Here is a 24,144-nt window from a genome sequence, read left to right as displayed (position 1 = left end):
TCTCTGGGAGACAGGGGCACGGGTACCAGAGCAGCCTCCACAGAAAACTGATAGGCTTGATTTCAGATGCTGCCAGTGTAGTGTTTTTGGGTTTGTTCATGTACTACTGCAATTTTAGATGGTAGTTAATGAACCTGCTCTTTTCTGGTGTCTTTTTCCTGTCCACAGGAGATTTACGGAAAGGTGTCTAGGCTCCTTATTAAAACTTAATTTTTTTTCTCCTCCTTTTCCCAGAGGGAGATGTGTTTATTTCTCATTTTAATTTGTTAATAAGGCTTCAAAATGAAGATAGCATAACAACGCTTACTATTTCTAGGCCCAGCTTTGTGTTGCTCAGGGGAGACATCAATTCACCGAGCTGTGTTGCGGGGATTCTGTAATCTGCCCTGCACCCTGTTATGGCTGTTCCAGGGATTCATTAGGGGGTAAGTGCATCCTCTGAGAACTCTAATTGCAATGCTAACGGCTGCTAAAATGAAGAAACAGAGGTTTCATTATTTGCATATTTATTTTAATGTTAGAAGCATTTGGAGTTTTGCGGCTGTCAAATTCCCTAGGAGTTGGAAGTAGGAACATCCCTGGTGAATTTGGGGGAGTGGGGTCTCATGCCAGCGCGTGGGGCTGGAGTCGTTGGAAAAAAGTTTGGAATCTTCTTGTTTAAACTCCTTCCAAGTGAAAGGATCGCTTGGCTTCCTGCTGCATTCTTCTCTGCAGTGTGGTTCAAGAAAATGCCTTTCTTCTAAGATGGGGGGAAGCCCTGGAGATTATGGAAAATAACACAAAACTGTATTTCAGCCAAGTGAGTTTGAGTGAAGAAGTCTAACTAGAGGTAGGCAGTGAGGATCTGTCAGACCTGTAACTTCTAACTTGAGCATGTGGGAATTGGGTGCTTAAATTCATATTTGAATTTTATTCAGCAAGCTTTTTTCCTAAAGAAAGCATCTTAAATGCAAGATATACAAGGACAGTGATACTGTGTTGAGGGCTGTCATTTGTAACATAAAGGTTGGCTGCGATGTATGTGACTTTCAGTCCACCAGATTTCTATTAGTACAGAAGCTGAGGTGCAGGCTCATGAGTGCAAACGATACGAGTAGTGCAACCGTCGCAATCTGCCCATGGATGCAGGACTCGTGAATAGGCAGCAGGCACAAGGAAAAGAGCCACCAGACTCTTTTGTGTACCAGGTCTGGTACTTCCTGGACCCTTGTCAGAGTTGATCCAGTTTGCTAACCTGGCAGAAAATGAGAAGCTTTTTTGATAGGTTAATGCAGTGGTATTTGTACCGGATTAGTGAGTTGATGTGGCATGTGAACGGTTAGACAGGCGTCAAAGGCGGTGCAAGGCAATTTGTAGGAATGTGTGTCCACAAGTAAGGTAGGAATATGGATGAAGGAATTTCTGTGGCACATTAATTCACGTTGCGCCATTTTGTGAAGCTGCATGCTTAAAAAGCTGGCTTATCTGGGAGAGCAAGTGCTCTATTTTGTCTCTTAGGCTTGTTTTCTTGCTACTCTTGCTGTATCACATCTCAAATTAGGTTCCTGAGTGGTAGATCCTTACTTGCATGAAAAGCATACGTAGTCTTGGTGGACTAAAGCAGATTAGGACTACATATAGCTAAAAATCTCAACCAGAACAGGAACTCTTGTGTGGTCCTAAAAATGCCTGCTTTGCTTTGGGGAGATAAGTAATGAAAACTACCTAGTTTTCATTACCTAGTTTTCATTACCTAATGTATTTCATTCCCAACAATTTGGGAATTTCTGAGAGAGTTTTCTTAGTTTTTACTGGGTGAGTTGGGAGACACATCAGGGGGGTTTTTACTCAGGTTTGTCAGATGTACCATGGGAAGTTAGGTTAACTGGTGCTTGTTTGAAACAGTTGCACGATCATAGCCTGTCTGCATCCTCAAAGGAAGAAGCAAAATTACTTCTTTTTTTTTTTTAAGTGGAATGTATTCCCTCAGAAAGCAAGCTTTTTCCTGACTTCTTACGGAATAAAAATCTAGGTCATCTTTCTTCTTTGTCTTTCTGGTCAAAGAAAATTTCTTCTATTCCTGGTTTTATTAATTGTGATTAGATGCTCTCTGGACTCTGTTCCATCCCATTACTCTTCCAAAGTCTCTCTGAGTTAGTCATGGGAGGTGATTAAATCATTGTTGAAATACCCAAGAGGTTATTTCCTTCTGTCATTCAGTTTTGGCAATGTATATTTGCTTTTAAATTTGGCTCTGAATCATGGTCTTAATACTTCTGATACAGTGGTGTTAATGCTTCAGTTATATTATTCTTTTGTTTTAAAACTGACATATTTAGAAAATCTTCTCTTTTCTCTGTTGAGAAAATACTTCTTGTCTGCTTAGCAAAGCTTGCAGAGCTCTACTCTTCGTTCCTTGTAAGTACTTTTTGGAAATTTAAGTTGTGGTTCTGCTCTGAGATGTAACCTTGGCAAAAGGAAAGCTATTGTTTATATCCTGGATCTCCAATCAATTGAAAAGTAAATTCTTTTTCCTTGGTTCTGAAAATTATCTGGCTGAATCTGCAGCCTGGGATCCTGAAAATGGCTAATGGGTTTGGGTGTCCAGCTTGAGGAGTCTTCAAACAGGCTTGACCCTTTTTGTTGGGTAAACACTTACCATGGTAGGGTTGAACATGGTAAATGTTCAGTATGGTAATGGTCCAGCACAGGTGTAGTAAATCTATATGGTTAAAATAAGTGCTTCTCAAAAAGAAGGCAAACACAATAACCTTTCAAACAACTTGATAGTAGGCGTGGGTTTTTTTTAATTGCATCTACTGCATTATAATTCAAGCTAATAATTCTGCGGGTTTGTGAGGAAGAAGGACATTTGACTTGCTTCTATGTGGTTGCATTAGCTCCCAAATGCTAATAAGTGATATGCATAGGTTTAATATTTCTGAAATTAAGCAAATATATTCCTGAGTAATTTTAAAAAGCATATCTCGGTAATTGTAAATTCTCTGTGGAGCAGATCTGAAAGTGCCGTCTTGGAGTACTCAGAAGTTGCATTCGTGTGTGTGCTCTTTGTTTGGGGCTTTGGTTGTTGTCGTCCCCCGTCCCCCCCCGGACAACTGAAGGTGAAAATTGAAGAAAAGCTAGGTCAGCATTTTGGAAATTGAATTGAGTACTCCGGTGTTCAGATCTGGTTAGGAAATTGAGAAATTAAAAAATCTTCCTTGATAGTAACAGGATATGGGACAGGCAGGGTGCTGAGCTTGTGTTGTGGACACTTAAGTTTCATGTTGCCGGTTCCCTCTTTGGTCTAATGATATGCAGGAAACAGTGGATGTTTCTTCACAGAAAGGCCACTCTGGCTGTAATAGAAGTCGTAAGTATTAGTTCCAAGAGTGAACTGAATTTTGTAATGACATCTACTTGTTTTTTCTTTTTTAAAAAATGTTTTGCGAGAATTATATTTGACAAGACCAGATCTGAGAAAAGAACGTAGCAGGAACCGCTGCTATATATGACAAAATTAGACCTTAATTGTTGTAGCTAAGAACATTTTTGATGCTCTGAAAATGATATTCTAAGTTGTTCTTCCTTTGAGTATAACACATATGGGGGGAGAGAATGTATTAGGAAATTCTTGAAGGTTTTTTCGTGTGGAATACAGGTAAGTTCAGAGACATGAGAACAGGATGCCTTTGCCACAAATGAAGGATGAGCAAGTCATCTGGTCTGATAAATATTTTGGCTCCGAATTGGGAAACATGTAGATAATGATTTTTGCTGTTCCCACAGTACTGCCTCAGTGATTGGCACTAAAGTTAAATATATGTCTAAGCGTTTGCAAAATCCTCATGTAAGCATGACAACTTCTTTAACATTATAGAGGAAGATAAGTGGTTCTGCTGAGAGTTAGGAAACAGTGGGATGGGGCAGTGTGAGGAACAGATTTTTATTTTAAGAAGAAATGTTGAGGTAAAAGTTCTCAGCCCTAAGAATGTTCTGCTCCCCAGTTTTTATTAATGCCAAGCAATGCAGCCAGGCTGTCAGTCTCTCTGCCAGCGTGGCAAAGAAGGACTGATGTTCCTAGACAGCAAAAGCCAAGGGAGTGGTTTGGCTAATGTTGACACCTTCAGACTGCTGAGCCAGAATGGGAAGTGTTAGGTCTAATTGGGCAGGAAAGTTTGACACTGGGGTTAGATGTATCGCAAGAGCTGCTGGCAGAGCCGGGGTGAAGAAGGAAGACCTCTGGTCCCAGACAAGTACAGGCAGACAAATGTTTAACGTCTTTGTCATCCTTACTTGCAATGTGTCTTGTGTTTTCTGTAAAAAAAAAAAAAAAAAAAAATTGATATCTGTGTGGGGATTAGGAGCTGAACAATCTGTAGGTGTAACTAATGACTAGATAATCTTTAGTGTGAGTATACGAATAGCCTTGTGTAAATAGAAAAGTTCAGGTTCTTCTGAGAGTAGCTGTCTGCAGGCTTAAAAAGACCAAAAAAAAGTCCTTCCACACCCAGGATGGCGTCAGGAAGGAGTGTTGGTGGCAGTTGTGTAGTCTGATAAGCCTGTGACTGATGTGCTGTGAACTGGAGATGGGAGGCTGCCTTTAAATCCCCAAGATCGCCTTGTTCCAGGAAAAAAATGAAAAGTTATCTTTAGTTTTGGGATATGATTGTATTCCGTAAAGGGAGAGAGGGAGGTTAACAGGACTGAGGGCAATGCCAGGATGATGTGATGTTGCTGTGAATGTTGTCAGCTGGGCAGGGTTGGAGGAATTCAGGAGCCGGAGAAATACTTGTCTGTTGAGCTTAGCGTAGAATTACTGTATTTGTTTGAACCTTTTTGTTTCCAGTCTTGCAGCAAAACCTGGCCTAAAATCTTGCTAAACAAATCCTTGATTTCTGTCCAATCTGCTTGGTTTTGGGGAAAGGTAATACAGGATGGAGCAGTGGTTGTGGCCAGAGCTAGCTGTCTCCACGTGGGCAGCATCTCAGCGTTGTATGAGCAGAACAGCCCCCCCTTGGAGATTTGTTCCTTGCGATGAGGTTAGGGAACTCAGATTGCATGGGGTTCATGTGGGAACCTTTGCTGCCAACTGACATTTTGGAAAGGAGCCTTCTGTTTTGCAAGGAGCGTGTGACTGGGAAACATCTCGTGGCTCTGGGGAAACTCTGAAATGCTGTCGTGGAGTCAAAAGGGGAGGTGGACTCCCAGTCTTACTGTGTGGCAGTAAATGAAACAGCAAAGGTCATGAAGGGGACTTGCTTGGGGAGAGTGGTATGACTACATGAGGACTTGAGAGAAAGAGTGGTGACTGGGCTAGAGGAGCACTTAGGACTGTCTGGGAAGACTGAGGAAAAACTGGAGCTAAAGAGACATAGAGAAAGATGTGAGGTTCTGGGGGGATGAATGCATGCGGAGCCGGTGGCTATAGGAAGATCAGAGGTGAGGATAGTGAGCACCTGTGTTTGTGTATGTGCACGCATGTGTGCTGAAGGGGTACAGATGTCTGAATGGAAATTAGCTGAGCAAGGAGTCTGTGCCTGGATCAAAAGGTCTTGGTTGGGAGAAAAAGGAAGGACGCAGAAGGGGTTGGCATTCTCATATCTTGCCTTCCCTCATTGGGCTGGAGCAGCACCTGGGGTGTTTGAGTTACTTTACAGAGCCCTGGGGTGGAGTTGGCCAAGTTCCTGGAGCCCAGCGTTTCACAGGGACTCCCGGCTGTGCCCATCAGACTTCCCTGCAGGAGTGCAGGCTGTGTGCAACTGCTCCCATGCTCCCCAGGAGCTGTGTTTTGAGCAGAGGAAATCCTATATAGTGCTAATGCTAATCACTCTCAAATCAGGAATGTGAAATTTGGGCATGCTTCAGGCATTAATTATAGTGGCTTAATTTCCTTATCTGGTAATGTGGGGATAATACTACCTCATGGTGGTTTTGAGAAGGTCAGTTATTTAATGCTGACTATGCATGCCAAAGAAAACTGGAAGGGGGGGGGTGGGAAGGAAACTTGTCAAAGCAGGATTTGAACAAGGCAGAATAAACAAGGTCTGAGGATAAACCGGCATTGTCTGCATGCATGTTAGTTGGGCATTGCCTATCCAGAGGGTTGAAAGAGGTGGCAGTCCTAACAAGTTGGAAAGAGCAACCCTACATCTCAGTTCCTGGCAGGCCACGCGCATTAACTGTAAGGAAAACATGTAAAGCCCGGGTCATATATTGTGCAGGCTTGTTAGAGGCATAGCATGACATTGAGACCTCTACCCTGCTGCCTGACTTGGTTGACATAAGGTAGTGGATATCGAGGGGAGTGGATGGGGAGGAGCTGAGTAAGAGCCTGACTGCGTAAGCCTTTTTTCCAAATGAAACCGGGCTAAGGTAATGTGATGATACAGTAAATTTATACTGTAGTGCATGACCACAAGAGGGATCAGACCGCTTGAATTTTCACTTTTGCATTTTTGATTCTGCGTTCTTTCATGTAGCTTGGTTATGGGTGTTTTACATATGGAGGTTTTAATTGTCTGACTTGCCAATAACAATAGTAAAAATCTAGTTGAATAGTGGGCTTGTATCTAGTTTTTCTGTCCCAGGTCTTTTTCTTGGTTTCAGCCTCTGCAGTAAAAATAAGGCTGTATTACTTAATTACTTAATTGCCTCAACTTATTTCTACCTTGCGTCTTTCCTTCACAAATATAGAAGCAGCTATATCATTGAAAATTTAATGAAGCTTTCATCAATATAATGTAGTGCCTCTACATTCTCTGAAACGTATTCATATTTAATGAGCTTCTAATTCTAATTTCAGGTAACAGGAACAACTGAATATAACCATAAATCTGATTTGTTTGTGAACAGCGTGTCCCATGTCATTTACAATTTGTAAAGTAGTCATTGATGAGCAGGGTGGTAAAGCATGGGAGGAGTTGCACATCTGAACATCAAGCAGCTGCTATTTAAATTGGCTTTGGACTGCATTTGGTAGTTTGTTAAAAATGTTTTGTCTCAGACCTTTATTTTTTTCATAAAAATCAGCCTCAGGAAACAGAAGCAATGACCTTACAGCAACGAGGTTGTTGTCCGAGTGTCGTATTTGAGTATTTCTGTTTCGTGGTTTGTGTTTTGTTTTTTTGTGTTTTTTTTTTTTAATTCTTAGCAAGCCTAAGGTTAGTTCCTTAGTTAAAAAGTACAATAGTGGGAAAATATTTTGGGTGTGTGGAAGAGCTGGTAATACTGAACAAAATATAGAATTGTGTACAATTAATTACAGAAGATGGAAATAGTCTAGGAATAACTGTGAAAATACCCTACTGCACTCTGGACAGTCTCAAACTCAAGATTTCTGTGAAGCATCAAATAATGTTGCATTGCTAGGCTTGGCTGGAAGAAGCAGGAAGGCTTGTTTTGCTCCTTTTTACTGGGAGTGAGTCGTAATGCTTAAAAGATGGTATTGTTTACCAAATTTTATGCAATAACACCACCTATAAGTACATGATTACATTTTCAATTAGAATAAGAAAACATTAATACTAAAACATTTGTTTTGGTCATGTGAAAAGACTTTATTGTTACATCTGCATTATTTAATTTATGGTCCTTTTATTGTTTCTCATAATCATAATTGACATTTCTCCATTAATATTTAATTTGTGTTTTGTAGGTTAGTTGCAGAAAAAGGCCATCTATAATGTGATGCCACTGAATATAGAAACAGAAAATTTAATAACCAGAAACATTCTCTACTACACATAGTATTGCCTTTGTAACAATACAAAAGGCGATATAGAGAATGGTATTCACTCCACCCCCTTTCTTGGCAGTATGCAATTTTCTAGTTAATCTATTAAGAAGTTTTTAAAAAGAAATTTTAATATAGTACCAAGAGAAATCTACACTTGCATGGCACATGTTAGTATCCTGATTGCTTTTGACAGTTCTTATTTTCTTGCGTTAATTTACTTGGTGCATTACACTAGCAGGGCTAATCAGGATGTTTTCCCACATATTTTTTTAATCCAACTTTTTATGCACATTTTAGCAGCCTCACAAATGGAACACTATGCTGAGCATACTATAGGGATATTCTTACTGTTTCAGGAATGTGTAGCAGCCGCAGAATTTTATTCAATCTTTAGCAAGACTTAAGACTTGACCTTCATGGTTTCCTCTCAGAGCAGACCAAGAGAAGTTGTCGGACTGGCGTCTCATGGGAGGTGCAGCTCTGGAGCTGGTGTCCTCGGAGCTGCCAGCATGCAGCCTTCCGGGTGCCACCGGCACAGGCTTGCGAGGAGTCTGTGAGAGCGGTCGTACACAGCCAGCTAGGATGGGGCAGGAGTGATCTGCCTTTTGTCTCCTCAGTCAGCTCTGTCCTGCTGTGATTTGAGCCCTTGCCCAGGGGAAGCTGTAGCAAATGCAGTCCTCGCTGCAGACTGGGTTGTAATCCCTGGTCCTGATGGTTCCCCAGTTCCTAGCGCACGTCCCTCCAAGAATACCGCCTTTTTACCTTCCGATTCTTCCCTACCTGATTTTTAAGGCTTTCAGAAACTCTTTCCTTACTAGGAAGGATCCGGTGTGGGCAAGTAAATCTGACATCTCCTGAAATAGGAAAGGAATTCATTTGCTGTACCAGTCTGTTTTAGGCATTTCATGCTGGGCAGTGTCAGATATGTATCAGTGATAGACACTTCCACTGTGTACTGACTTCTATATTTACTGAATTTATGATGGCTAATTAAAAAATACAAGTTTCTAATTAAAATTCTTGTTTCCTAGCCATTTCGGATGCAGAGCAGTACAACAGCGGAACCGATGAAAGAACTGCGTTAACAAGACTGTTGTTTCAAAAGACTAGCTCAGTTCATCGGGTGCTTGAATGCCAGTGTAGCCTCACTCATGCAAGTAGCCCATAGAAACAGTGAGACTCCTCATATGATGGTTATTTTTAGGATCAAAACCATACTATTTATTTTCACTTCTAAAAAATGTACATCAGTTTTTTTCTGACAGTCGTTTTTCTGTCAAATAGTTTACTTAACACAGACAAACAGTTTATTTAAGATAAGTTGATAGCAGTAGATTTGGAGTTTGTCCTAATGCAGTCACTTTTCATATTTGGCTTGGACTATTTACAGTAGAAGCTGAAGGTGGTTGAGATGAGGGAGAGGTGTGGGTTTGTTTGGTTTCTTTTTCTTTAAATATTACCAGTTCAAAGGTCTTAAATGGCTGTCCCTCATCTTCTCTGGAGTGACATCAGATATTTTACTTGCCAGTCTTAAGCATTGACGTCTTTTGACTAGGTCAGCTTTCGACTAGGGATTGTAATAAATACACCAGTCCAACTTCATTGCATAATGAGAGGGTGTTTTTTTGAGCAAGTTTGGAGGGACTACTTTAATAAAACTTTATTTTCCTTTCCTAATTTCTGCAGATTCTTTAAAGATAATGTGAGTATTTTTACTTGGAGTCTTTTGAGGTGCATGTAAATTGCACGTAAAAGCTACATTACAAGCTTTTGGAGTTTAGCACCCAAAAGTTAGAAAATGCCAAAAAAAAGGACTCCTTGTTCAGTCTTAGCTTGGTTCCTCTGTATATATGGTAGTGTACTATTATTGACGTAGAATGCTAGTTTTCATCTTGCAGGACCTGTTTGGTACCATATTCGGAGAATAGTTTCATCAGTTTATTTTCTGGACATTATCAAGCGTATGTAATGACTAAGAGGATCATTGATTTCTTCCTTTTCTATAGTGCTCAGTGTCTCTGGATAATAAAACCTTTTATGCCTATGTATTTCTCCTGTGATATAAAAGCATTGCTACCTCTATCTTACTGATGAGAAAAATAATCATGATTTTACAGGGATCTCTAAATTTCGAAGTGTGCTATAAAAGGAATGTTAGAACTTCTTTCCCATCTACTCTTCATCTTCAAACACACAACCTGCTTCCACAGCAAACAAAAATGGCCTTTTGAGAGCCTCATAATGAAAAGTGTTAAACTTAGACTGTGCCAATCCTATGAATAGCTGTCGGGCATTCCAGAAAAGGGTATTTGCGTTAGTTAAGGTAATTATTGCAGAGCAAAGCTGAAATGTATAGTTTTGGAGTTTTTTTAGAGGTTTTATTTTGTGTTACAACATTAAGCACTTAGGAAGACTGGTGGTTTGTGCAACCTAGTGTTTTGGGCAGGTGATCCACTGGATCATGTCAGTGCTACCGAGCAAGATTAAAACTGGTTTTGGTCCTGGGGGAAAAGAAACTGGGTATAAAAAAAAACAGTAGAGTTTCAAAAGGAGTGGGGTTATTAGGGGCATGGGGTTTTTTTGCTTTGTTTTTTTTCCCCACTTGATTCATTTTTCTGTTATGCTTTATTGCCCAGCCTCACACACAGCTATATTGGCACATCTGAGGGGCAGCAAGCTGCGATGCCAGTGCAGGTACAGGGAGGAGATGGGGATCCACAGCAGCAAGGCCTATTTTGTCACCAGGGAAAACCTGTTGTGTAACTGCCCCCTCTTGTGTGTCTTTTCTGTGGGTCCTCTGTGTGTTTTCCGAGACACTTTGGCAGCCATGCCCCTTCATGCAGGTTTTATCTCTGCATTTTTAAGCTGAATCATGAACAGAAGGGTTGCACTTTGCCAAGCACCTGTGATCGTGTGCTTTCAGTGGTATTGTTATTGCTTGCGCTCAAAACATGGTGACTCTTCCCGCACTCTGCTTCTGGTGTGTATGAGCTTTGTGACTGGCCTTGTTGGTGTAAAATATGTTTATGCTTTGTACACAAAGACATCAGACATCACTGGTTGTGCCTTTTATGTATAAAGGTGACAGGAAGAAAAGATGAGCAGTGGTGTGGTTAAAAAAACCCAACCAACCAAACAAAAAAAAAAACCCGGCTACATGCGTGTGTTGACTTCCACTTGAGTCTCCATGGTCACTCCAGCCAATAAGTCCAGATGTGCCCTGTGTCACACGCCTGTCCCATCCTTGTGTTGCTACCCTTTTTTTGGCACTGGATGGTGAACGAGTTCAGGGAGGTGATCCATTTTAGGGTTTTAGACTAGTTATCAGCTGAATTAGCTCCTTGTACTGCTCCCGGGCACGCATGCTGTTGTACAGGCAGCAGGACTTAAATGTGGGGTGGGAAACTGTGGCAGCCCAGATTTAAAAGTAGGGTAAGCTACTGCAGGACTAGACTACCTTGCACTCGTAGTAGCCATGTGTGATGCCAGTAAAAATAAATAAATAAATCAATAAATCTCTGTTTTAGGTGCTTGTATGCTTCTTTGTTGATAGCTTCAGTGCTGTGCCAGGAGAGCAGCTGTCTTGGTAGCATTCCTACAGCATAAAGTGGCCATGTAGGTGTGTGGCAGCCATGCAGAAAAAAAACTTTGATCTCGGATCATCCCACGCAATTTCCCTAATACATACTGTGGGAGTTAATATGTTTTAGTTGACAGCCTGAGCATGCAGAGGCTCCATTTTTCTTTTGCTCGAACACCATATAGCTTGGATTTGGATTTAGCTTAAACAAATTGCAAGGAACTGCCTCTTCATGTTAATGTAAAGTTTATGTTCCTGAGAATAAAAGGATCACTTGTGGATTACTGGAAGTGTTGCAATTTGAAAAGGGCTATGCTGGGGAGGATATAACTTTTTCCTTGAAGTGGGGAGAGTTTTCAGATCTCTCGTCATTCAGATCTTTTGATAGTCCTGTCAAAGCTTGGACAGGGGGATTTGGTTTACAGTGGCCTTCTAGCATTGTCACTAGCGTGAATGAAAAGCTGGTGCAATATATTGCTCAGGAGGATGATCTCTGCACAATATGGTACTTTGTAAGAGCGACGGTTTTCATTTTGCATATTTTTTTTCTCTAAATAAATGAAAGTGAAGATGATACAAAGCAAAATCTGTTTGGACAGTAGTGGGAATGACAATAAAGTAAGTTTGATATTTAACACATCACAACTGTCATCACCAAGCTGCTTTTTCCCTTTCTCTCTTTTCTCCTCCCCCCCCCTCACCCCCCCCCCCCCCCCCAAATCATTGAATTAGCTGTAGTCTAATAGCAAACAAATTTGAGCAGGGGCAGTGAGGATATAGCGGGAACAAGAAAAGCACGATTTCCTCCTGACTTAGTTGATACAGAGTGTCTTGTGCTAAAGTGCTTGCTCAGTTTTATGCATTATTTTTCGGTGGAGCTGCAGGATGGGATGGGGAGTAACATTGCTGTTAGAGCTTCGTGGAGTGTAGGTTTAAGCAATCGGGGATTGTGTTTGTGGCTCTTAATCTCCCCCCCCCCCCCCCGCCCTTGGAGTAGAGTAGGTGGGCTGGTGTCAGGGGGTGTTTGTGCAGTATCGGAAAGTGATTGCATGTATGCAAGTCATCTTTGTCCCCTGGCTTGGGAAGCCATCCGACAACTTTGATCTGCAGTGTGTGCAGGTGGAGAGAAGGATGAGGAAAAGTCGTGCTCCCGTTAGCCTCCTGAAAGTACTTTGTGTCCCTGGAGTGCTAAACTTGGGGTCTTTTCAAAGGATAATAGATGCCGTACAGGTGAGTCAGCCTTTTGTGCTGAAGGCCAGGTGCTTGACTTATTTTCAAGCTGGCATGCTAGGACACACTCTGGCATTCATCGTGTTTGTAAACACTCCTCAAAGTTGAGGAAGGCTTTTGTCTTGTAAGCCGTTGTCCTTAATGCTCTGGGAGTGACTGGCTTGACGCATTTTCCCCAGGTGGCATCAGCAGCCTATGAAATACAGAGGAAGCATTTCTGCTGTGTGACCTTTACAGCAGGGTGATCTTCAGGAAGGACAACCAAGAGTGAGTGTCTTTGGGTAAAGTACCAGTAATATAAATATGTACACTTGCGACTCCAGAACAGGGAATGAAAGGCTCCATGTCTTGGACCAGTCCTTTGGGCAGTGCAGTTCTTGTCCTCGTTTTTCTGCTATATGTGAATTTGATGGTTGACAAGTCATTCCTGCAGAACAGGAAAAAGATAACTCTTTTTAGTGGTGGAAAGATCCTTGCTGGTATTGCCGAGTGGAACAGAGCGGAGTTGTAGTCTGTTGTGCTGAGTTTTATGTCAAGTTTAGGCTCTCACTTTTCTGCAAGTGTTTAAGTTTCCCTTTAATAATCTGTTACTCTTTTATAGCCTTTGTTTTTGAACAAAGACTCGAGAGTATTTGTCTGTAGCAAAAAACAAGTGAAAAGTAGTTCCTGATGAGTTGTCCAAAAAATTTGGTGTAAGTATGGCCTCGCTGCTAGGGCTGCTTGCAGAGGGGAATGTTGGGCAGTCCTAGATCCACATTGTGTTGCTAGGGAAAGCAAAAACTCCAGTTATGGGAATTATCCAGTGCATGTAATAAGCATTTTCTCGTGTGTCTGGATCTGTCTTTTGATTTTCTTTTCTCCTTTCTGTGTAGTGTTTTTTTGTTTGTTTGCTTTCAATAGGCCACTGTCTTGAGGGGCCTGATCTTGCAAACAGTAATGAACAGTGTTTTTGTTTACTGGTGATACCTGTGGGACTGTTCAAATAAGTATATGGGGCTGAATCCAAGACCTCCTTGAAGCCCACCAAATATTGAGGTTTTGTTTCCCCTCCTTCCTTGAGACCTCTATTCCCAGAGGGCCGTGAAGCCAGCTCAGCTCTCCAGAATTAGCTGCCTGAAGGATTAGGCCAGATTTTTTTCAGAGTAAAAAAGACCTGAACATATTCACATTTTGACACGTTATATCTGAGAATGGCTAAGCAACAGTTTACAGCTTATACACACATTTTTAACTTACCTATGATGAAATATTGAGTTTTAACATGCTTCTTAAATGGGTATCTTGGGGATGGAAAAAGTGACCTAATTGTATATTGTCAAAACCAAACTTCTGTTGGCATGGCCATTTAATGGACCATTTAGCTTCACTTGAATCTGGTTTTGCTAAAAGCTGCTGAGCAGAAATCACATAGGTTTGTCTTTCACTGTCAACTGTTTGCTGTGTAGGTGGGGGTATGGTGCAGGTGCTGGTGACAGTTTGAGCTGTTTGACTTGGTGCCCAGAGTGGGAATTGCTGCCTCGCTAGCAGAACCAAAACATACTATTATGTTATTAGTGCATTCACATCTTCATGCAATTAAACCACTTTATACTTAAGCTACTTCTACTGTGCACATTCGCACAGTTTTATCACTTTATCATTTAAAGCCTATGAGAATTTGGCTGAGATTTAATTCCACGTATACAGTCTGGGTAGCAGTTGAGTGTGATTGTATCTGTGTGGTTGAGGGCAGCTGCCCTGAGAAGTAAGAGTGGGTGAATCAGTATTGTCAAGGTTTTCAGCAACCAGATAAGAGGGAATGGCCAGCAGGAAATACCCCTTTGTGGGGGAGAGTCTTTCTTCCATGGGAGCGCTTTCAGATAAAAGGTGAAAATTGATCATCTTGGTATTCAGTTGCATTAAGTTTACATAAGGGCTTATCGTCAAGGAAGTTCCCTTGGGGTGTTTAATAATGCTGGTTTCTGCAGTTCTTAAAGAAAACCCAGTATTTCACAGGTGCCTCAGTTCCATCACTTGAAAGTTTTGCAGCCAAGTACTTGGCAGTTCTGGAAACTATAACATAAATTGCTATTAGAGGTGATATTTTGGGGTGGAGTATTTTTTTGAGTAAGCATATACATCTTTAAGCCATCTGAGACATGTATTCTGTTTTTTAATACAAAATGGTTTTAAAGACTCAGCATGTGGTGGTGGTGGTGATAACAGCACAAAGCATAAGGTGACATGTAAAGGCCTCCTAAAAGGAGGGAAAAGAGCGGAGAATCTTATGTACATGCCTAGGATCACTGAATTAATTTATACATTTATTTGTTTCTAATGACCCTGTCAACCCCTGTTGGCAAGCTAAATAGGGTAGGGTGACGGTTCCAGTTTTGGGGCTGACATCCCCACTGCTCCAGTTAACTAGATCGCTGTTTAGGAAGACGGTAATTGTAGGGCAGCAGGTAATGGTTTTGCTTCACCAATACAGACAGAGGTGTGTTTCTTTCTGTGTTGGGTTCAGTCATCTTGGGAATGTGGCCTGGTCTTTGTGATTTTCATGACCAACTGTAGCATGTTTTTTACTGGGGAATTTTGTTAGACTGGTTAACTTTGTACATTCAATTGAGGTCGTGCTGCAGTGGGTGTCACCAAACTTGTTTTACAGGGTTTTCCAAGGAAAACACCCAGTATGGTGTTTTCTGCCCTGGGTAGGCTGATAGGCTGTAAATGCAAAAGGCTGTAGTTGCTTTTCAAATACTTCTGTTGCGCAATGGCACCATCAGTCATGAACCACAGCCTGTGCCTGTAACTGGATTCTTTTCAGGGTTTAATTGTTTAGTGCATGATAGCTGCAATAGCCATGGTGCAATCTTCCGTATCTACAAACAACCCATCTCTTCCTTATCTTTGGATCCTTTTTTTTTTGACTAGTAAACTTGGCTTGTGTCCTTTGTGGAAATAGGTCAGATGATCACTTTTCTGTAGCATCGTAACATTTCTTGGAGAAAATGCTGGTCAACAGTAGAACACCTTATACCTCTATCCAAAATGTTGCATGTGGTTTTAGGGAGTGGAAGCAGCTTGGATTGCCCTTTAGATAAAAGTTGCAAAGTTAAGGAAGTGGCTGAAGTTCATGGGGATCTGAGAGCTTTAGAGAACTTACTGAAATTGTATTAGAAATATCAGGAGTGTGGATTTAAAGTAGACTGCTAATCATAGTTATTGGTGATGAGTTGAAGGACTTTATCTTGCAAGGACAGACTGTGGCAAAAGGTCTTTCTTGCGCTCGTGAGTAACAGCAGTTAAATCAAATCAGAAAAGGTCCTTCTTTTTTTTTTTTAGATGCTAGTTTTATCTATGAAGGGGGGAGCGAACCTTTACATGGGAAAAAGTTGTCTGTAAACATGTTGCAGCACAGCCGTGGTCCTCAGCACACAAGTAACCACCTACCCAAATGTGTGCCACAGCGCTGAGCTCGTGCTTTCAAATGTGAAAAATTCAGATTTCACAAAACTCTTCTGAACCCTAGACCCTAAGCCCTGGTGGAAGGAGCCTTGTTTGCCCAAGTTATCCCTGTTGGACATCAAGGATAGTTTGTGCATTAAGCTTGCAGGATTGAGCCCAATAATTCATAGTAATACATAATTCCATAAAATGGTGAGAGTAGATAATTCACAGTCTGGGATCTCCTGAGAGATTCATTTTTGAGTAGAGAGAATTTTATCTTTTGCGCATATGCAGTTTGCTTTGGCCAAGAAGGTTAAAGGTGGTCACTGTTAAGTGGGCACCTCCAAAATGTCAGCAATTGGAGGGGTCATTACTTTCTGAAAAAATGATCCTTTGCTTTTTTGGGTTTCTTTACTGGGTCCCCCAATCTGTTGGTCATCATGGAATTTGCTAGTGGCTGTTGCTTTCTTGGAGGGTCTGCAGAATCAAAAATTCATGAGTAAAATAGATGTGTGTTTGGTTTTAAGTGGGCACCTCCAAAATGCCAGCAATTGGAGGGGTCATTACTTTCTGAAAAAATGATCCTTTGCTTTTTGGGTTTCTTTACTGGGTCCCCCAATCTGTTGGTCATCATGGAATTTGCTAGTGCTGGGGGGGTGTTTTGTTTTGGTTTTGGGTGTTTTTTTTTTTTTTTTTTAGTGGGTGGTGGTGGATGAAGAAATCTTTTTCATTATTGTGTATAAGCTTATTACTTGAATGAGGCTAGGAACATACAAAAAGCATAAAATTCTGCGTTCAAAGGCTTTCAATCCCTAGAGTTCTGCACTCAAGGGTTTACTCTCCTGATTTGTTTTAATTTGACTGCTTTAGTGGCACTAGATAATATCAAGCGTTTATTGTGTGTGATTTATATGGATAAGGAAAATGCTATTCACTGTTTCTCAGACCAGGAACAATATTCTTTACACATGGCTTTAATACAGCTGTTGTGAGCCTAAATAAATGCCGCTTTTGAATACGCGCACAGATGCCATATAATTATGCAGCAGTGTGGTGTTTGAGAGAACCTGCAGCATTGTTGAAAGCTTCTCAGCTGATGTTTGGGTAAAACAGATAAGCTCAAATATTGTCTGGAACTGATCATCTGAATCTTGGGCCAGATTTCCATTTCCTTACTTGTTTTCAGTGGCTCTTAATCAGTGGGACTAGTGGGCTATGGTGCCACGCAGCATAAGGCTGTAGCCATGGATAATGGTGGGTTTTGGTTGCCTGCATGATATTTACAGCTGAAGTAGCGAATGGAAATTTTGAGAACTTGGTTTTTTTCAGTTAACATTATGCAGAGATAGGAATGAACAAAAATATTCTGCAAAACAAGTAAGTTAGACCTACCACCTACAGAGGGTGGCAGGTGGGGTTTATGCTAAAACAGGCATCCAAAAATAGTTCTTCCAAGCTATTTCCACCCACAAATAACGAGCCACACACAAATGCCCAACAAATCTGTGCTCCAAGTTTGGTGTTTATGCATGGGAGGAACTCCACATAATGAAGAACAGATTTGTGGATATTCATCTGACTTCAAATTGTTTGATGACAATTTGATCATGATCAGCTTACCAATGTGGGGAGACAGCTGTGTGTCGTCCTCCCCGTATCCTCTGCAGTCTCTTGTCCCGGTGTCTCCATCCACTGCTGAGTAACTACACTGGGGTGGTCTGTTTTGTGTGGTTTGTGACATAACGGGTACTGATATAAATACAAAGAAGAATATAATGTATTTTGCTAAAATATAATTATTTTTTTGCTTTTGTCTTTTTGATCCTCCATTAATACGTGTTCTCTTGCTTCTTGCTCCCACATTGTGCAACTGATTCTCCTCATTGTCTCTCCTACTAACATATATTAAAAAGAATGAATACGCATCACAAATTTTCATCATGATAAAATTGTTTGAAATGTGCTGCAACTTTGAGAGAACAGTTTGTGTTACCTCTTTTGGTTGGTATGGTGAGTAATGTATTTGCTTACTTAGAGCCCTATTTTGATAACCTGTGCAGCTACCTCCAATGTCACTGAAATAGGGCTGGGTTTTTATTCCCTACAATCTGTACGAAATGGTTGAGATGCCAGCATAGCTAATGAAGGTCTGACACGTCCTCCTTCTTTTTGTTTAATACCTTCCTCTGAAAGTAATTGCATTGAATGTGACCTTACAATTTAACTTCAAGAAGTTTGCGTTATGTTCACCAACTGGTTTAATGTAGTAAAATAGCAATTGCTGTTTATTTTTAAACTTAAGGGAAAAGTGGATTTTTTTTGAATTATTAAATTTACAATGCAAAAAAAAGTTCCCTACCAGGCTTTAAGTAGGTCAGGATCTCTGCCACCCTCAAAAAGGAAATTGCAGTCTGAACTGCTCAATGGCCAGCGTGAGATGGGGGGAGGAGGTTTTGGTGTGTTTTTTCCTTTATTTTTTTAATAAGTCAAAACATATTTGTGTTTGAGATTGTTTCACTGGCCATGTGTTGTATATTGTAGGCTATTTCAAGACATCCCTGAAATATTTATGATGCTGTGTCCCACCAAGAATGTAATCTTAAGGTCTCCACTGTTTATGAAGCACAGTCTATATTTTATCTCATGCTGAGAAAAGATGTGATAATGGTTGTTTAGGGATTATGTGAAAATGGAGTGAGGAATGACCCTTAAAAATTGGTAGGAAGTAGGAGATCCCCAAATGAGACTAGGGAGGTGGGAAAGCTGTTTGAATTGCTACTGTTGGGATTTTACAATGAATATCTCCTTTGCACTTATACAGGGGAAAGTGAAGACTGGTGAGATAAAGAAGCATTTTAAAGAAAATGCAATAAAATCTGTTGGGTTACAGAAACTAAAACTAGTAACTTGCCTTTATTAGTGCTGCAGTTTCAGTAGCTGCAGCCACAGAGCGTGATAAGGTGCTTGTGATGCTAAAGATCATTAGTGGATCAAAAGTGCCGGCTCTGGGAAGTGATAGGACCCAAATGAGCTTTAGGCACAAGGTTAGCACGGACTGTCTTAAATAAGCGATCCATTGCAACAAGAGATGCCTTACTTGGTTTTGGGTTCATTCTTTACGTCTCCTTTAACTTTTTTAGGTTACAAAACAGGTAGATTTGTGCTGGGTTTCAGAGCTCTGTGTGGCCCATGGCACGTTCAGGGACAAATGTTCTGCAGATTTCTCTGGACAGTCTAACGCATGGCTCTGTAGAAATGCAGGGAATGACCCCGGGGGTCCCTTGCACCCCTGTTTCTGTGTGTGATTACATTGAAGTGAACTTGTTCAGCAAGCCCTGAATGGCATGTTAGATATTTTTTTTTATTATTATATGTACTTCTATCTTGCCTATCAAAGATATATATTTTTTAAATTTTTTTCCTAGGTTTTCAAAAATAGAAATACACAAACCTTTCACTCTTTGCAAGTGAATTCTTCTTTTTTTAAAATGCCAGTCTTTCTTTTTAAAGATACTTGCCCAGGCTTATTTCTTTAAGGATTAAGTCTGTATTTGGATGAAAGATGGCAATAAAATGTTATTGAGTTGGGTTTTTTGTTTGTTTTTCTTTCTTCTGATGAGATTTTCTGCAACTTAGTGTTAAGAATAATTTAGACTCTGCTCTGTAAGGTATTTAAGGACTGCATAGAGATCATTCTTCCTTCTCTGACATCCAGCTATTCAAATTGTAATAGTAAAGGCAACAGAGATTTAGCAAGTCGTTCTAAATGGTGCTTTAGGGCAGGAAATAAAGAATGCCCCAATCAATTGAAAATCCAGTAGGGAATTGGGATATGATGTAAAATTACCTACACTAGTCTTGGAAACCGGAGTGCTCTCAACAACAAAAACACTACTGAGTCCTTAGTATTCAAAGGCTACTGGTGCTTTTGGTCTGTCTCACTGAAAAGGCAGCAGTCCTGGGAAGCAGTTTGTTCCCTAAGGCTGTATTGGACTGATGAAGAGGTGGGAATGATGATTTGTTGAGTCATGGCCACCACCTTTTGCTGCACAGAAGTCGTTCATCTAAACTTGTTTTACTTGTGAGCTAAGGCATGATGTAGTGCAAGGTGTACAGAAGACACATCGGCTAATATGTACTTGCTACCAGAAGATTTTTTACATACTAGTAGAATATATATCCATATTAAATTAGATATTAAATCACATGTACTATCGGGAAATAAGACAAGCTGAGAATGCATGCTCTAGTTTTCTTCTGTGCTATTGTATCAGCTATTAAAGAAAGACAAGTGGAATGGTATAATCTTACCTTCTCTCTTTTTCCACAAGGTGAAAAAAATTGATCCAAATGAATCAAGTTTTGATCTGAGACATGTACATATTATGATTTATGCCAGATGTGATAAAATAATTGGTTATTGATAAAATAATACAAATCTGTGTTATTTATGAAAGACTGCTTTAGACTGATGGTTAGGAGTTATTTCTGTTAATGAGCAGAAGGAGCAGATGCTAGAACATCTGTGCCATGCATGTCATCCTGTAAAAAAAAAATTTTCGGTATTCAAAGATGCATGTAATATTTCAGTATCTTCACCAAAATGACCTTTTCTTTCCCCTTTTTTATTTTTCTTCCTGAGTTGTTGTTGTCTTGGGGTTTCAGAATTTAGAGCATGTAGCTAGGACCATAGATAGGACTGGAGGCACTTTCTTGGTTATCAAATCTAGTTACCTGTTGAAGACAATCAGGTCATCAAATCCTCTTCGTGAGCTTATAAAACTTCTTTTGAAACTAATTTTTTCCCTGTTACTTCTATTGGATGTGGTTCCAGATTCTCACTATTGTGGCTGGTGAAAACTACAATTTCCAGTATAAATTTTTACTCTACTGGTTGGACCAGTATGTTTTAAAACACCAGTATGGTGTTTTAGTTTAAGTAGCTTTTCCTGCTGTTTCTCCTCTGATAAGCCAATCTTCCCAGTCTTGTGATCAACCTAGTTGCCCTTTTCTGCATTTATATGGTGAGCTCATCTGTTCCGAGTGTGAGTGACCAGAACCGTACAAGTCATTTCAGGTGAAGTCTCCTTACCTCCTGCTGGTGATTCTGTCTTTCTGACAGCAGCAGCTCTTCTGATACATCCTTGGGTTGCATGTGCCTTTTCATGACTGCAACACATTGCAGAGGGACCATGAGCTACTATTTAATTGATATAAGGGTGTCTCTTCTTCTCCTTGGTGGTCTTTAAATGATGAGCTCCCAGTGACTTTGTGACTTGTTTCAAATGCATGCATTTGTTTTGTTCCGTTGTGTTGCCTTCTGTTTCTATTGTGGAAGGACTTGCCTGTAAAGTAATCTTGTATGCTTTGTTTAAAATATTCTGAAATAATGTGACATGCTTTTTGGCCCTCTTATTTTTAGCAATTCTGAAAAATACTTCTTATCCTCCATCTGCTACCCCACCCATTCTTGTACTGTTTGTGTTGTAACTGTGCTTCGACTCACCTTTCTAGAGTTGTGTTGATCAAGCAGCTTAGAGTACTCTGAAATAATGACGGATACTTTTTGGGTTGTGTTCTCTCTCCTTATACTTTTGGATCAAGCTAAAATAGCTGGGTATGCCATAAAAGCTGTGTAAGAGGGAAGGGGAGGACAAATTTTAATAAACAGCATTGGGTGCTGTTGAATTCAGAGCTTGGGAAGAGAGGAATAGCTTTTTATGCTCTCCCACCCAGCGGCTATCCGCGGTAACTTAGTTCTGGGGTCTTGTTCAGACTGAAAGGACCTTTCTGGCGGTCCCTGGCCATGCTGGGCATCTCCACAGGGTTTGATTTACTGTGGTTACTTCCATCGACACTGTTGAGGAGCCCTCTTCCCGGGGAAGTATTTCTCCCAGAGTTGAGTCGTCTTGCCTCAGATGTTATTATGCAGTTTGTAAAGAGTGTGCTGAATGCTGGGGAGGGTCTTTTATTGCCAGAGTTTTTGAGGATGTGATCCTACATCAGCCTAAGCTGTCTGGAGGTTGCCTGCTGTGGTGCCATCCTCTTCCCTTGCTTTGCAGCCCAGCTGCACTGGTGCTGGTGCTCATGTCACAGGCATGTCTGCAGTTAAAACTATCTACCTTTGCCAAAGGGCTTTCAGTGTCAAATACACGGGTGGAAGCTGCCTGAATAGGAGCATTGTTTGTGGGATGCCCTAACCTGTCTGAAATCTGCAGGAAGTTTGGCTGCTGAACTTCTTGGGACCTGGAGTTCACTTGAAGGTTCTCCTAGTTTTGCTTTGAGAGCAGATCTGCAAAGCTGTGTAGGTATGTGGTGGTGTTTAGAAAAGTGACTGCCCGTGCTGCTGGGCACCTAACTGCATTGTCTGGTACTAAACACAGTCCCTGTTCTCGTCATGCTTCAGCTTCCCTAATGAATGAGTGTTAAACATGTCTGGCTTTCAAGACTTCCACGATGGTGGTGTGATATGCTTGCTTTGCCTGGGATTTTGTATTTGGCAACATCCCGCTTAAGCTTTCTCACCCTGGTTGCTCATTCCTACCTTCACTTTGCCCATTGCTATGTGCTGGTACAAGCACTTGTGAACTATGTGGTGAACCAAATGGGAGAGTTCATCTGGCTGAAAAATAACCCAGCAAATGAACCATGTGGCTGCACAAATGTTTGTTTCTGGCCTGTGGGAGAGGACAGCAGGGGAAGGACAGTGTACGGCAGTGTGAGGGCAGATTACAGCAGCTTCTTTGGCATTGGTGCTGAATTAACATGTAGAAATACAATTTTGGTGTTCCTAGGCTGCATATATAAACGCAAGGTTGTTAGGACTTTTGCTACTCATGAGAATGGGAGTTGGTGTCCTAACCTTTGAGTTTGGTCACTCGTTTCTGACAAATTACATAAAAGGAAACAGTTGATTTTCTTGTATCATAGAACAAGATTTATGCAGGAGCTCCCACGTACCATTTTGTCATGGCAGATTGTTCTTTCAGACTTTTCAAACCAAGCAAGCTTAATGGTAGAGGGGACAGTTCTTCATGACACGTTGCTTTTTGAGCACTGACAGAGTTTTCAGAACTATCCAGAACATGGACAATGCAGTTATTCCTCCAACAGACTGGGTTTTTTTGTTGTTTTTAAGTGTGTGTACATACACCCACACTGTCTCTCTCTATTTGAATAGCTTAAGGAAACTGGACTGAGTACTTTTTATGCTTTGAGTGAAATACAAGCCTATGCTCTTGGCAGAAGTTTGGCTTGGTTCCTCCCAAAAGCTGGGAGAGATGAGCCAACATACACAGATCATTCAACAGGTATGTTTGCAAGAGATTGGTAAAGGTTTTGATTTTTGAGAGCGTTTTAACCACTCGCATGTTTCCCATTGAGACACCAAACCACTGTTGTTTTTATGGAAAACGTTGGTCATATGCCTGGTTCTCTTACAGATGTGTGTCTTATCGACTTCATCTTCTTACTTTCTGAGATTAGACAGGAAATATGGGAGTGTCTTGTGACAAGCCCTCAGTAATGTGCTCAGGATATCCCATCATGCCACAAATACCTTTTAATTTTTTTTTTCCCTCTTACCTTATAGCTGCATTTCCTTGTCTTGCTTGTTGCACTGTAAAATGCGTTGAAAGTACAGAACAGAAGGTAGAAGCCTTGTTTCGGATCAAATAAAAGATTTGTTGTGACTATTTTGGGTCCCCAAAGCATTTATTTTCTGTTGTCTGTGTGTTAGGTTTTTTTCCAGTGTGATTTCTGCCACATGCAGGTGTTTCGTAAGACTGAGTGAGTGAATGCTCAAAATACTTGAGTTAGTAAGACCTGTCAGCTCTGGGGGCTATTCAACCCACACCATGGCGTGGGACTTTCTCACGAGGTAACACATGGATACGGAAGAAGGGAGCAACGTGTCTTGTATGGAGTTCAGTGTGAGATCTTAAACTTGTTAACTATAAGTATGTTCGTCTTGTGAGACAATGGGCAATGTTGAGCTAGGTCACATCTAAAAAAGTGCAGTTCCTGCATTTTAGGCAGGAAAATTTCGTAATTGTATCTTAAGTTCAGGTGTGCTGTGGGCAGCTGCTAATCCTGATACCTACCCAATTTGATGTTTGTTGAGAACCCTGAAAACTTGCAAAGGTTCTTATACAAAGAGAATAAAGCATAATAAAAGGGTTATTGACAT

At 40.9% G+C, this 24,144-nt stretch overlaps 1 protein-coding gene across 1 annotated transcript in view; it reads left to right on the top strand.

Moving 5' to 3' along the window:
* Positions 1-12,729: 12,729 nt before the first annotated feature.
* MNAT1 (MNAT1, CDK activating kinase assembly factor) overlaps positions 12,730-24,144 on the top strand; it is a gene marked incomplete at its 5' end in the record, with an annotated part of 109,373 nt that continues 97,958 nt past the window's right edge. The window contains one exon of the mRNA XM_019472977.1: positions 12,730-12,794. Coding sequence (XP_019328522.1) covers positions 12,730-12,794 — 65 coding nt within the window. The remainder of the gene's footprint in view (positions 12,795-24,144) is intronic.

The sequence above is a fragment of the Aptenodytes forsteri genome, unplaced genomic scaffold, assembly GCF_000699145.1.
Source record: "Aptenodytes forsteri isolate BGI_AS27 unplaced genomic scaffold, ASM69914v1 Scaffold410, whole genome shotgun sequence".
Taxonomy (NCBI): domain Eukaryota; kingdom Metazoa; phylum Chordata; class Aves; order Sphenisciformes; family Spheniscidae; genus Aptenodytes; species Aptenodytes forsteri.
This window is presented reverse-complemented; position numbering and strand designations above follow the sequence as displayed.